The sequence below is a fragment of the Mastigoproctus giganteus genome, chromosome 5 (assembly GCF_048544385.1).
Source record: "Mastigoproctus giganteus isolate SK-2022 chromosome 5, ASM4854438v1, whole genome shotgun sequence".
In the NCBI taxonomy this organism is placed as follows: domain Eukaryota; kingdom Metazoa; phylum Arthropoda; class Arachnida; order Uropygi; family Thelyphonidae; genus Mastigoproctus; species Mastigoproctus giganteus.
In genome coordinates, this window is record NC_143579.1 from 222,886,489 (window position 1) to 222,901,377 (window position 14,889).

The following is a 14,889-nucleotide window of genomic DNA, read 5'->3' on the forward strand; positions in this document are numbered from 1 at the left end:
AATGAATTCAGTGGTTTTGGTGATGTTATTCAATTAAAAAAAAATTAATAATTTTGGCCAACTTGTGGATCATCATATCTGTAAAGAGTGTAAGTTCAAGCCTGTCCACTGCCTCAGGATGCAACAGAGCATTTTCCAGAAAGCAAGACAGAATTATGATACAGAGGTGGTGTTAATTATCAAATTAATTCTATTCCTGCATTGAAAAAAAAAAAAAAAAAAAAACCTTTTTCCTTTACAAATTTGCTAGATAGTGCTTTTTATACTCTGATATGATATTAAATCAAAACTGCCTTTCCTACCTGCTGCACTCCAAATAATTTAGATAAATGTATACAGGAATTTAATGAAGTATTTATCTAAATATAATTGTAGAAGCTTCATAACATAAAAATAACTATTAAATGAAAGATCAAAAAAAAAAAAAAAAAAAATCAAATATCACATTCTGAATAATCTGAATTAGTTAAGATTTTTCACAAATATTCAAATGAATTAGTGCCTCACATTGCACTGTCATAAATTATTATAAAATTAATGTATGCTATCAGATATGAAAAGCACTATTTTAGTAACTTTGTTGTGTCATTTATATTAAAAAAAATTTTACTAATAAAAATAAGAATCATTATCAGCCAAGTCTTGGAGCAAACTGGTTAGAAGGCAAAAACATAGTAGTGAATAACATGGCAACATGTTATAACAGACAGATCTTTCCCACATGAAAATTTACAGAATCTATTTATTCCATCTCAATGAAAAGCTGAAAACTTTCTGCAATGAATAAAAGTAACCAAATACTTCATGTAAGGAAAAGGTGAAGGATTTTGGCTTTTCATTACATGAATTCCCATCAATCACCATGTGGTCAGATCCAGTGTCAGAAGCCCATATCTGTTTATAGGCCAGAAGATGGGGTTCAGCAGAACCTTGAAATGTAGCCAACCTTATTAAGCATAGATAAAAGTAATAACACTTCAATAAACACCTTAAAACAAATTCTCACGTGGCATGTCTTTTATTTTAAATTAACTTTTAACAATGGTAAACCATATATCATCACCTTTCAAACAATTAATAAAAAATATTCTCAGTAAAGTAATATCTGTAAACAAGAACCCAGTATATACAGGGCATACCACAGATTACCATATCAACTGTGTGGTTCACAACATAGTGGAAAATGAAAAGACCTGGGGGTAACTGTGCAGTCAAATATGAAGTTCTGTGAGCAGTGCAGACTGGCTGCCAGGACAGTTGATAGGCTTTTGTCAATGATACACAGCAACTTTTCTAGCAGGAATAAGGAGGTGATTATCCCTTCGTACAAGGCCGCATCTTGAGTACTATATACAGGTCTGGAGGCTTCATCTTAGGAAGGATGTAGATCTGCTGTAACGTGCACAGCAGATCTACAACAAGATTGGTGAAGGGAACCAAAGGGTGCTCTTACCAAGAAAGGCTTCAGTTCTGCGAATTACAGCATCTGGAAACTAGGCACCTGCAAAGAGATTTGATTGAGTTGTTTAAGGCCTTGAATGGATTGAGTAAGCTCAATACTGACTGGCATTCTTCCTCATTGGATTGAGTAAGCTCAATATTGACATTCTTCCTGAGACTACACACCAAGGGGGCATATAAATTCAAATTGAGGAAGATTGATTTTTTTTTTTTTTTTTGTTAGTTGTTGACGCATCGGCTTCTGTGGCCATAATGCACCTCCCAAAATTTTTGCATTCACTCTGATCAAACCCGAGACGGGATTCGAACCCGCGACCTTTGGGTTGCCAGGCAGGCACTTTACCCACCTGGCTAGCCCGGTCGGCTTGAGGAAGGATGGATGTGTAGAAGTTTCACATCAGCCAGTGGGTAGTTGATTGCTGGAATATACTTCCACCTGTCATTGTGGAAGTGGGAGTTTGAATAAATTCAAGGAAGAACTAGACAAATCCTTGGAGGGGATGGATGGATGAGGTTGGTGTTTTTTTTTTTTTTTGGCTGATTCTCTATAAGCTTGCTTTCTTGCATCATTTGTCACTACTATTACTAATATTAATTACTGACTATTTAATATTAAAAGTATTAAAAAACTTCTCACTTGACATCAATTGCACTTTTTGCTGGATTTGTATTTGTTGGTGAAACTTCATTCCCAACTTCAATATGTAAAGTCTAAAGGGTAAAAAATATATATATATATATATATATAACACAATTATTATTTGAATAATACTGAATACTCTATTGCACACTTTATATCAGAGTTGGGCAACAACCATGTAAAAAACTGCATTAAATCAAAAGATGATCAGAGAAACACAAAATCGTCCCTCCAGGAAGTAATTCTCCTCAAAAACAGTTAAAAAAGCACACTTTATAGAAAGACTTTTTTTATTTACAAAGCTCTGTTGAAATTTTGATAATATGCATGGACTAATTAAATAAATGCTTCTCTGCATAAAACACATAAAAGATAATCTATTGTTAACTGCACTAATGAAGATTAAAATAACTAAAAATTTAAATTTAAATAATGCAAACTATACTGAATTTAGAATCTGGAAGGCCATATGTTGCACATCTATTGTCCTAGAAAGTCTTATACACTACTATGCTATGCTTATACTATGCTTCCATATTGTTCACTATCTGGAACTGAAGATTGTCAGTTCCAGACAGCATCCTTTCAGAAGAATCTCGGGAGAATAGAAAATGAAACATGAAGATCTCGAGTTGATACACTAAAGCAGTAGTGTTTAACCTACAGCCTGCGAGTAGTTTTTTAATGGCCCACACAGAAAATTAACTAAAACAGCATTTTAGAGAGTTGTGTCACTGTGTGTACAAGCATGCAAGTTTGACTGTGTCAAACGTGTACGTGTAGTTCAGTGTCGTCATGTATGTTAAATACAGTTATGTACATATCAATCTTTTCATATTGTGAAATTCTACAATTTTGATATAACTTGTTCATTAAATTGAATTCAAAAATCAATTCCTAAACTGTTCCAAAAGAGGAACGTAAATTTGGACTGTCATGTTTTTAATCAAAGGTGGACTGGAAACTATTTCTCCATTGAGTACAATGAAAAAGCAGTGCGTAAGGAGACTGTGTGAGTTTTTAAAGAATATAATTTAAAGCGACACTGATTCAAAGCATAAATCTTATGATCAACATAAAGGAGTGTTGTGAAAAGAAAATTGTTCAAAGTTACAAAACAAATTAACAAAAAACAAAACAAAACACACTGTTAGTCAAGAAATTTCTCTGCTGTAAGTGCCAGTTATCAAGTTGTAAATTTGATCGCTTTTGAAAGTAAACCGTTCATTGATAGTGAATTTGTTAAAAATTGTGAAAGTAATTTGTCCGGAGAAAGGAACAATGGTACAAGGCATTAGTTTGTCTCGACAAACAATTATTCGAAGAGTATAAGATATTGGAAAGAATTTGTTCCAACACCTTTTGCAAAACATAAAACAAATGAAATATTTTAGTGTGGCACTGGATGACAGTACTGATGTAAATGACACAGCCCAACTCCTCATCTTCATACATGGAATTGATGGTAATTTTGTACCAGTTGAAGATTTAGCTGTTCTACAAGTAGCACAGAACAACTACAGGTGAAAATCTTTTTGACAAATTTTGCCAATCTACTGAAAAGTTAGGATTAAATATTAAAAACCTTGTAGGAGTCACAACTGCAGTGCAAAAATGACTGGTGATAATATTGAGCTTATGGGTAGAATAACCAAGAAAATGATAGATATTGGAGCTGTACATCCGATTGGAATTCACTGCATTGTGCATCAAGCTCTCTGTGTAAATACTGTATCTCCAACACATTATGAATGTGGTTATTTCAACTGTAAATTTTATAAGATCACATGGCCTTAATCACTGTATGTTTCAACAGTTTCTTTCAGAAATTGAAGCTGAATACAAAGATATAATTTTACATGGTGCAGTGTTATATCATTTCATTAAACTGCATCATGAAATTGATATTTTTATGACAGAAAAAGGGAAACCAATAAAACAATTATCAAATATGCAGTGGCTGCTTGATCTTGCAATTCATACGGACATTTTTAGTCATTTAAATTCTCTTAATTTAAAACTACAAGGGAAAGGAAAATTGGTCTCTGATTTGTATGGTAACAAAATCATTTCAGAATAAGCTATTATTTAAATCCCAAAATGAGAAAGCCAATTCAGGTCACTTTGAATGTTCTACCGAGCTGAAAGAAAAACACATATTTCCAAAGAATCATTGCCTTTCGTTATTACAATTACTTTTTGATAAGTTTGAAAGTCGATTTGCTAATATAAGATCCCATTAAAAAGACATACGCCGATGAGCCAAAACATTATGACCACCTACCTAATATGATGTTGATCCTCCACGTGCAGCCAAAACAGCTCGTACCCAGCAAGGCATGGACGCTACAAGATTTCTAAATGTGTCTTGTGGTATCTGATACCAACACGTAACCAGCAGATCCTTTAATCCTGCAAGGTCCAACACAAACCACAGATGCTCGATGGGATTGATGTCTGGGGAATTTGGGGGCCAGGGCAATACCTGGAAGTCTTCCTCATGTTCCACGAACCAGTCTCGAACAATCCGGGCAGTGTGGCATGGCGCATTATCCTGCTGAAAGACGGCACCATCAGAGGAGAATATCGTTGCCATGAAAGAGTGTACCTGGTCAGCAATGATGTTCAGGTAGGCGGTAGACGTCAGAGTGCCCGGCACATTGATGACTGGACCCAGGGTATCCCAGCAGAACATCGCCCAAAGCATGATACCGCCGCCACTAGATTGTTTACATCCAACAGTGCATCCAGGTGCCATCACTTCCCCAGGTAAACGGTGCACACGTATATGGCTGTCCACATGGTGCAACAGGAAACGTGATTCATCGGACCAGACAACCTTTTTTCAATCACTCAAGGTCCAGTTTCGATGCTCGTGTGCCCATTGTAGGCACTGTCGCTGGCGAACCGTGGTTAGCATGAGCACTCTGGGTGGCCTGTGGCTACGCAGCCCCATTTTCAGTAGGGTTCTATGTACTGCGTGTTGTGACATATTACTCCCATCACCAGCATTCCAATTACCGGCAAGTTGCGCCACAGTCAACCTTCTGTTGCCACGTACCAATCCAGGAGAGCCTTCGCTCACCTCGAGCATCGATGAGCCGTGGTCATCCAACACCTCGCTGGGGGTTTGTGGGTTTCCCCTCCTCGGACCTCTTTCGGTAGGTACTAACCACGACTGACCGTGAGCACCCCACCAGCTGTGCCGTTTTGGATATGCTCTGACCCTGTCATCTGGCCATTACAATTTGGCCTTTGTCAGACTGGCTTAAGTCCGCTGCCTTTCCCATCTGAAGAACAAGAGTAACACTGATTAAGGTTTTTTATGCCGTGTCCCGACCTGCACGTGTGCAGGTCGGGACACGGTAGTTCACCTGCAGTTGCTTCAATTTGCATAATGACTCTCTGGTCATAATGTTTTGGCTCATTGGTGTAAGCTTGGTTGAGAATCCATTTATCTCTATGGCTGAAAACTACAATCCCAGCTTGCAACTTGAAATTAATGTTCTTCAAGCCAACATAGTTCGAAAATAAGTATATGGGCTGAGAAAATAAACTACTTTAATTCTACAAGGCTCTCCCATCTGATGATTTTCCGATACTAAAAGAACTGCTATGAAAATTGTTACTTTGCTCGGATCGACTATTTAAATAGAAACAACAGATGAGCATCTTCATTCCATATTGAGAATTGCCGTCACAAATCTTCAACCAAATTTTGAACAATTATCTAAAAATATCCAGCCTCGATCATCTCGTTAAATGTTAAGTTTTGTTCAGTAATGTTATTGTGTATTGTACTTAATAAAATTTTTGAATATTTTCAATTTTAGATGTATCATTATATTTATTTATTCTCCTTAAAATTGAAATGCAGTGATCTTTTTCTGGTTGTAAATTTTCTAAAGTAACCATTTCAAAACAAAAGTAAGGTATTTTTTTAAAAAGCAAAAGTCACATTTTTATAATTTTAATAAAATCTAAAAAATAAATCACTGACAGATTTATTGCACATAAGTGTTGGGAATTTTCATTATTTATATATAGCCTGAAAATAAAAAATGGTAACATGAAAATAGAAACTTCTTTTACATGTAACAAAATATGGAAAATGTAACATTAATTTTTCTCGAATCACTCAGTGTGGCAAGCAAAACAAATCTAACTTTGAATATGGCCCCCATACTGGAAAAGGCTGGACACCACTGCACTAAAGTATCATGGTATCAAGAGTTGTAACCAGAATTGAAGTGTTAATGTCATCATCAGCAGAACTCGAATTCTTCACCAACAAAGGAGATCAAGTTGCATCCATAGCTTGGAAGTCCTGCTAAACTCTATTGTTTCACCACAAGAAACCACTTCTTATTGTCATGGAATACAGAGATAAAATAATAAGAAGAAAATTAAGAACCTGAGGAATTAATTCCAGGAAAACACAGCAGCAAGCTATCAAGCCATAAGAAGACAGACAAAACAGCACACACACAGATCAATCTCAACGAAGAGACCTAATCCCACTAACAAAGACAGAAAGATGGTGAAGAAGGCACTCCATGATACACTACAATGAACTCCATCAAGACTACATAGACAAGATGGCTTCCAATGCATGGATCACAACTGAGAGGCTCTTCCTCAAGACCAATGGATTCATGCTCACCATCTAAGACCAGGTAATCAACACCAGAACTAAAGGAAAAAATGTTGCCAGGAACCACAAGTGACAGATGACACATATTGATGATGCCACCTGACCCCAGAAACAATCCAGCACGTTACTGTGGAATGCAGGGTGATCACCCAGACGGAGTACACTCATAGACACAACCAGATAGCCAGGAAGCCAGTGCAAAAATACCAGTTGATCAAAGAAAGTATCCTGCATTACAAGCAAACTCTAGGCTGTACTAGAGACCTTACTCACACACTATAAACGGCAAGAAGGAAGTGGCTATCTACATAGCGGTGCTCAACAAAACATCAGCAACCTCCAGAAAACCTACAAAGAAAAGATCAGGAAGTATACAGACCTAAAAGAAGTCAAAGAAATATGGCACATAGAACACGTAATGACCATTCCAATCACTATGCTAACCACCAGCATGGTTCCAAAGGGCCTCCCATAAGAACCTAGCAGCAATAGGCCTCCCAGAGAACATTTACACAGAACTCCAGAACACCTGTAGGATACAGTTCCTGAATTAACAATAACAGTAATAATAATAACCGGACACAACCATCCATCCCATACACTTGGTGCTAATACCCATCAAGGGGTTTAAAAAAATCCCATAAGGAGAAAAAGTCATAATAATAAGTGCATGAAATATACTGAAAAAATAGTGGAAACCAGCATGTGTAACCTAATTAAGTGGTCTACTCAAGATATGTGTACTGTGTACCATGTGTGTCGATTATGTGTGTTCACAGGCCAATTTACACCAGCTGGGCTGAAAATAAGTCATGGGAGAAAACTGTATGCCCTCCACCTGAAATTGGCTAACTACAGCTCTGAAAGCCTCCAGAGCAAGAGTATTGGCAAAGTGGAAAGAGTGATTTTTTTCTTCTTCAGGATAATACAAAGCTAAACATCAATCAACTGAAGCTCTCAAGAAATTCAGAAGAAAGGATTGGAATGTTTGCCATACAACCAAACTTGTCATGTTGAGGCTTTCAAGCATCTGGAAATCTTAAACAGGTAGCAAGTTCTAGGAAGAATTTACAAAAGTACTGTTGCAGATACTAAAAGATTTCTTTTAACGTTTTCACTGCTGGATTTTCTGATTACCTTTCTGACCTGGGATTGAAAACTATGGGACTGAGTCAATCTTGATTGGGGAGGGAAGAGACATTTTTGGACTTTCTTCTTACTATGGTTGAATTAGTCTGCTGGAGAAGATTGTTTTACAAAAATATCCAGTTTTCTTCTGTAAAATCAAAAGAAAATGGTTTTAAAGTCAGGAGGTTTCCCCTCCACGTGGACTAAAAACCCCATGGAATAGTTAACATGTTAACAGCAAGGCATCAGGAGACCGTGGGATAAATGCAATGATGCTGGAGAGAATATTTAAATAAATTTAACAGGTTTCCTACTATGTGTCCACTTTCATTTAACCTACACTGCAAATGTGAAAAAGTATTACAACTTATTATGATATGTTATGACAGCTATTTCATAGTACACATCTGTGTATAATATAATATAATATACAAATCCTTTTTAGCACAGTATACTTGAATGCAAAATTTCAAATGAAGCTTATGTATACTGCTTTTGACAGTTTTTTTTGCATTGTTTTGCATTCATATACTAACTTTCAAAATGGGGAGACAACAGTGCCACTAGTCGGCTATCACCATTTCTTTAACAAAACTGAAGTATGATTTGGCCAGAATCAAAATAACATCCAAAAAGCGTTATGGGAAAGTTTTCAGAGACAGTGAATCACAATTAATCCACTTTTCATAAAACTGTAAAAGGCACATTTTCATCAACAGGAAAAGTTGACAGGTATGTTTTTATACTTTTGATCTATAGCTACATTTTTAAATCTAGGGTAATAAGTACAGTTTAAATAATGAGGGCGATCAAACAGAATTGTCTATTGGTAATTTTGATGTTATTAAACTTATTAAACTTTCTCCGTTGTCATATATATCATAACTAAGGTGTAGTTTCAAACTATACTCAGTTGCCTTCTTCCACACCACAACAGCTCTGCTCTGCTGGAATGAATCATTCATACATTGTCTCTGTACCACTGAGCCACAAAATGTTACTCAGATATGCTTGGTATCTACCGAATGAGAAATACATGAGCAGACCTTTTATACTTTAAAACCACCTATGTTTGTATATCAGAAGAATGTGAATATATGCTCATTTGCATCAGTTACTCAACTGAGGTGAACAATTTTGGTTCAATTTACAAAGAGTAAGCGTGCAAACTCAGCTATACTTCAACTTTTGTCTATGCATATAACAGAATTTATATGTTGGGAATCATTCATATTAACATTTATTCTTCATTAAGTTTATGTTTAATCATATATCAAATGATATATAATCATAATCAAAAGGCCTCCGTAGCCGAGTGGTCAGGAGCGGGAGTTCAGTAGCACATGCTCTTTGAGTAGACCGGGGTTCAAGCCCCTGACTGCTGAATACGATCGATCTGCCAACCCGCACTGGACTAGCGTGGCAGATTATGGTTCATTTCCCTCAGCATGAATTGTTGAGGAGGCTTCCATCCTGCAGTGGGTTGATAATGGCTGCAATTTACCTTTTTTTTTTTTAATGATCAAAAATCAAAAAAAGTGCTATGAGAAAAATAATGAAGAGAAGGCATTTTAATGACAAGAAATTGCATCTTAGAGTGCATATTTTATAATTTCAGAATAAAGGATTAATTCTTCTACAACATGAATAATCTTTATTTCTTCCAAATATATTTGAAGAGCCAGTTAGTAACATATCATTATTAAAGTTTTAAAAATTTATAAGTGGGCCTAATGGCAATATAAAATTAAATTAACCATTTCTGGATGCATAAAAACAGCGACAGCAATAGGTGTGCTGGAGTGCAGAATTCATTACTTGGGCTTCTTGGAATAACAGCAAGAAACATTTGAAAGGTGGGTAAACTTTAAAATTTATTCTTAATTCAGATACTATATTAGATTATAAAATAAAAAATTCATTTGAAACAACAGCCTTGTTTTCCAAAAGAATTATTTCCTAACTGCCTTAAGGCAAACATTTTATTGACAAAAGAATAAAAAAAATCAAAATGAAAGTGCTATAGAAAATTAATAGTAATATTTATTACGCTTATTTTTTTTTTATTCTAAAATGGAGCCTTAAAGAAATTCATACCAGTTTTTCTATGTTAATACTGTATGCCCAATATGCCTGCTCAAAGGTTTAATAACATATAAGTGGCATACACCTATTCATGGATCATGGAAAGATAAACCAGTATCCACAGAGAAGAGTAACAGAAATAAAGAAACCACTTTCAGTCTTTATTTAATATTAATTAATACTGCGTTATGTATAACAATTAAAACAGTTAAATGATAGAAATACTGACCGCTTCTCCTAAATCTTTACAGGTTACTCTATATACATGAAGATCTTCTGAAATGAACAAAGTGAAATAGTATTAATACAAAGGAACACTAAGTATATATCTAATTAAATTATGCATAATATTATGCATGGGCTATGCATGGAATATACTGAAAAACATGATTTATAAAAGTACCATTATACAGTTATTACTTACTATTGTATCGGTATTTGTCTTCGATTGGAACAATGTTAACCAAATTTTCATTTCCAGATGTCACTTAAAAGAAAAATGTGAAAACTTTAAAGAGGTAAAATGTACTTTTTTTTAAAAACAATTATTCAAAAAGTTAAAAAGAAACAAATAACAGAGCTGTGCAATAATGATAGTTCTAAATGAACCATTATGACTTATCTGAACATAATCTTCAGATAAGTCACCTACATTTATTAATTTTTCTCTCTAATGATAATTTCTTGGTAGACACTAGGAAACAATTAAAAGTACCATTCTTGAACTTGACAGCTTATAACAAACATGATTTACAAGTCCATAATTTCTCACATGAAAAGCAAAATTTATTACTGATGTTTTATTTCACAATTATTTATTACTGAATTTATCATTAAACAATTTATTACTGAAGCTTTCTTTCACAATGTCATATCCTAAGTAAGGGTACCAAACATATATAAAACAAACTAATGATGAAGGGACACAATACCTGTTAATCTGTTCAGAATTAAAATAGTAACTACACCACTGAACCACTCAGAGTAAGTGCATAAATTCTATATTGTGATTGAATGGAAGGCACACACACAAACTACTAAACCCAATCTTTCAAATGCTTACAACTTTTCAGTTGTTGCTTATTTAAACAACCGAAAAGTAAAAATATGAAAATTCTGGCCCTAGTTCACAATACATTTCAGTACCTTATCTAAAACTATGATCACTGACCATAAATTCTTAGAAAATCTTGCTTGCTCCAATACAACTTCAATGCACATTACAATGAGTTGCCAACTTCCTATAAGAACCCCAAGATAAAAAAACAAACACTTTCCCAGGCCATAAATTCATTAGAATATAAGTACAGGAGCTCCAAAAGATACAACTCTTGGGTGTGTGAAGTCGGGGATAAGCAAGCATTACACTGTCTTCTTTCTCTATAACCATACCTTGGAGGGGGTACTTAAAGCTATCAAAAAAAAAAAAAAAAAAGTTAATTTTTTTTCTAAAAAAGCAATAAAATATCAGTATGACTGGTCATTCTATTTCTGAGTATTGATGTGCTAAACCCAATTGGATAAGTTTCAGGCCCAATATGCATACAGTTAAAAAATAATGTAAGTCTATTACAAACCTCTATTTCCATTAAAAATAAAAGTCTATATTTGATTCCAATCCCATACGAGAATAAGAAGAAAACGATGCATGTTAATAAAGAAATTATGAAAAACCTTTTTTTACACAGAAAAACAAATGTAATTTTAATTTTGCTTTACATCAATTTCTTATTAATTCAGCTGTCAAAATGAGGGTCCATTACATTAAAATAATTCCAAATTGTTTCAAACAAATGGAATACCAGCACTTAAATAGCAAAACAATCACTGAAATTTAAATTACCACGACATAGTAATCCACTTGAAAGTCTTTTTATATGCAATAAAATTCTGCACAAAATTTTAATATATGAGGTTTTTATTTAAAGTTTCTAAAATAGCCCAGCTATATTATTCACACAACCCTGAAATTTTGTGCAGGAAATATCACTTAATATCAATATACTAACAATAGCTTTTTCCTTTTTTCTTTTTCTTTTTTTTTGAAGACATGTCCATGGGCTTAAAGTTAAAGAAATGTCTGTTTAAAATACAAAAATGGAAATACCACAATTTGCACTGTTATCACATATCTGCATTTGAAGGCATGTCAAAAACAGAAGTTTATGTTGATATGCCAGTAACACTGGAGGATTCCCCTCAAAGTACATTCCACTGTTGCTAAGTGGTATTCAAATTTCACTCAAGACAGAAAGTGCAAAGGTAATTGCTGTTAGGTTGCTCATCAACATCTCAATTCAGAAACAGTTGCAACAGTGAAGAAACATTGATGAATGATTATCATATGACTTAAATATATTAGTCTGTTGGTATAATTAAAGAAAGTGAATGTAATATACTGATCAATTACTTGAAGCTGAAAAAAAGTTTCCATATGATTAAATTCCACTAATATTAACCACTGACCAGAAAGCCCACTGCATAAAAACAGAACACCTTATTGGAGAGATTTAGGTATAATCTTGGATTTTCTTTTCTGGTTCATGACTATGGAAAAGACACAAGTTATGTCATTTTGATCCTGAATCCAAGTGCCAAAGATTGACTGGGAAGCACATATCCCTGCTCTCTGCACTCAAGAAATTCTGTGTTGCTTGGTCAGTAGGCAAGGTAGTGGTCCCCATTATTTGGGATGCTCAAGGAGTGGTGCTTTCTGTTTAAGGCTTTAAATGGTTGAGTAAACAAAATGTCAGTGGCATCCTTACTCTTTCTTTGATGACACACATAAGGGCACACATGAAAAGAATTAAATATTATGTGCAAATAGTGAAACTGCACAAAGGCATCAGGATGAAGCAGAAAGGGAAGTTGCATCACAATATCCTTTTCCACCAGCACACAGATCTACCGCTGTAATGTCTGCTATTGGAGATGCAGGGTTTGAAATCTTTGTTTGTTCCCCTTATTCTCTATACCTGACTCCTGGTGACCCTCTTTCCAGTAACTTAAGGGACACTTTCATGGACAGAGAAGGTTTCACTTGGACGAAGAGGTGTAGGTATTGGACAGTAAATTTTTTTTGTGTTTATAAAAGGACATGTACATCATTGGGAAAAGTAATAATAATATTTTAATGTTATGTTTTTAATGCTTTAGCAGAACTGTATATTTCTAGCCTCAGAAGTTCAGGATCTTTAGTTTTTATAAAACAGTTCAATGCTTAAATAATGCCATAAAGCAGCCCATAAATTAAATAAATGGGCTGAAAAATGGCAATTTATGTTTAAGGTTGACAGATGTAACTCTGAAGTTATTTAATAAATGGAAGATTAACCTTTTATGAGGCCATTCCATTGAAAGTAGTTCAATACCAGTGCAACTGATCATGAAGGCAACATTTGTTCTGTGGTATGTGAAGAAAAATCATTTTTGCACACAATTCATGAATCCCCCCATAAAGCCCATCCGTGGACCACACATAAAGAATCAAACATTAAATAAATGCTACCCAACATAGTGTTGGGTAGCAATAATCCTAGAATAATAAACCCTTTGGGTGGTACTAAACTCAAGGTAGTGGAGACCTAACTCTGGTTTTTACATGCAGCTCTCTCTCTCTCTCTCTCTCTCTCTCTTAACAGTGCAGATAGGCTGCTAGGAAAGCTCAGTGGGTGTTATCAGTAATATACAAGAAACTTTCCAACAGGAACAAAGGTGATTATCCTATTGTACAAGGCAATAGTTAAATCGCATCTTGATCACTGTATACAGGATTGGAAGCCTCATTTTAGGATGGATGTAGGTCTGTTTGAATGGGTTCAAACAGCAAGGAGATAAGGAGCACAAAGGGTACTCACATCATGAAAGATTTTAGTTTTATAAACTGCGTGTGGAAACTAGGCACCTGCAAGGAGACTTGACTGAAGTGTTTAAGGCTTTAAATGGGTTGAGTAAACTAAACACAGGTAGCTTCTTTACTCTTTCTTGAATGATACACAAAAGAGGACATAAATTTAAACCTGGAGAAGGATGGTTGCAAGGACAGATGTGCAGAAATTAGCTATCGGCCAGAGAGTAACTGATCATTGGGATAAACTTTCACCCTGACGTTGTGGAAGTGGGTAGTTTTAATATATTGAAAGGAGAACTAGACAAATTAGAGGGGATGGACAAATGAAGTAATTTTTTTATTTTTTTTATTATTATGGCTGATTCTTGTGAAAACTTGTTCCCTTGCATAATTTTTCCAATATTAGTAATAATGACCATTCATCCTAAGCTGTAGTGTGTTTATGGTTTGTCCAGTATTTCAGTGAACACTTATTTACAAGTGACGAAATAAATTACATGAATAATTTTACCAAACTATGGCTAACCACTATCTACTGTTCAGGACATAATGGAAGATCAGGCTAGGCATTTGGTAACTGAGCAGGTACAAAATTTTAAACATGTATTAAAATATTAGGATAACTGTCTATATAACTGTTATTACACTGTAGCAATGGCACTAAATCAGTAGCTCGTTTAAAACTTTTTCTTTGGTCATGGATCCCTTCGAGACTTTTTTTGGGCCATGGATCCCCTATGAGAATCTGATGAAAGCTATGGAAACTCCCCAGAAAAATACTGATAAACACACACAAAAATTTCCAATTTATTTTATTGTATAGGAAATTATATTTTTTCACATAGCCAATATATAAAAGCAATCTTTACAAAATTGTCTCTCACTCTCATTTTTTAATGCAAAAATTAATGGCCACTTCCCAAAAAAACTGAAATAAATCCAAATTCTGCAAATAAAAGATCCAAAAGTAAACTTTAATTCTGCCGAATAAACAATAACTTAACCCTGCCCCTGTGAAAGTCCTCTTGAAAAAAAAATGAGCCTACGTTAACTGATATGAAGATAAAAATC

The 14,889-nt window shown here is 34.7% G+C and overlaps 1 protein-coding gene across 1 annotated transcript in view; it reads right to left on the bottom strand.

Moving 5' to 3' along the window:
* Nucleotides 1-14,889, bottom strand: part of LOC150086148 (nuclear pore membrane glycoprotein 210-like) — a 129,924-nt gene that overhangs the window by 33,889 nt on the left and 81,146 nt on the right. The window contains exons 17-19 of the mRNA XM_090373742.1: nucleotides 10,393-10,455; nucleotides 10,198-10,244; nucleotides 2,099-2,172 (exon numbers count right to left, since the gene is read on the bottom strand). Coding sequence (XP_090229868.1) covers nucleotides 2,099-2,172; nucleotides 10,198-10,244; nucleotides 10,393-10,455 — 184 coding nt within the window. The remainder of the gene's footprint in view (nucleotides 1-2,098; nucleotides 2,173-10,197; nucleotides 10,245-10,392; nucleotides 10,456-14,889) is intronic.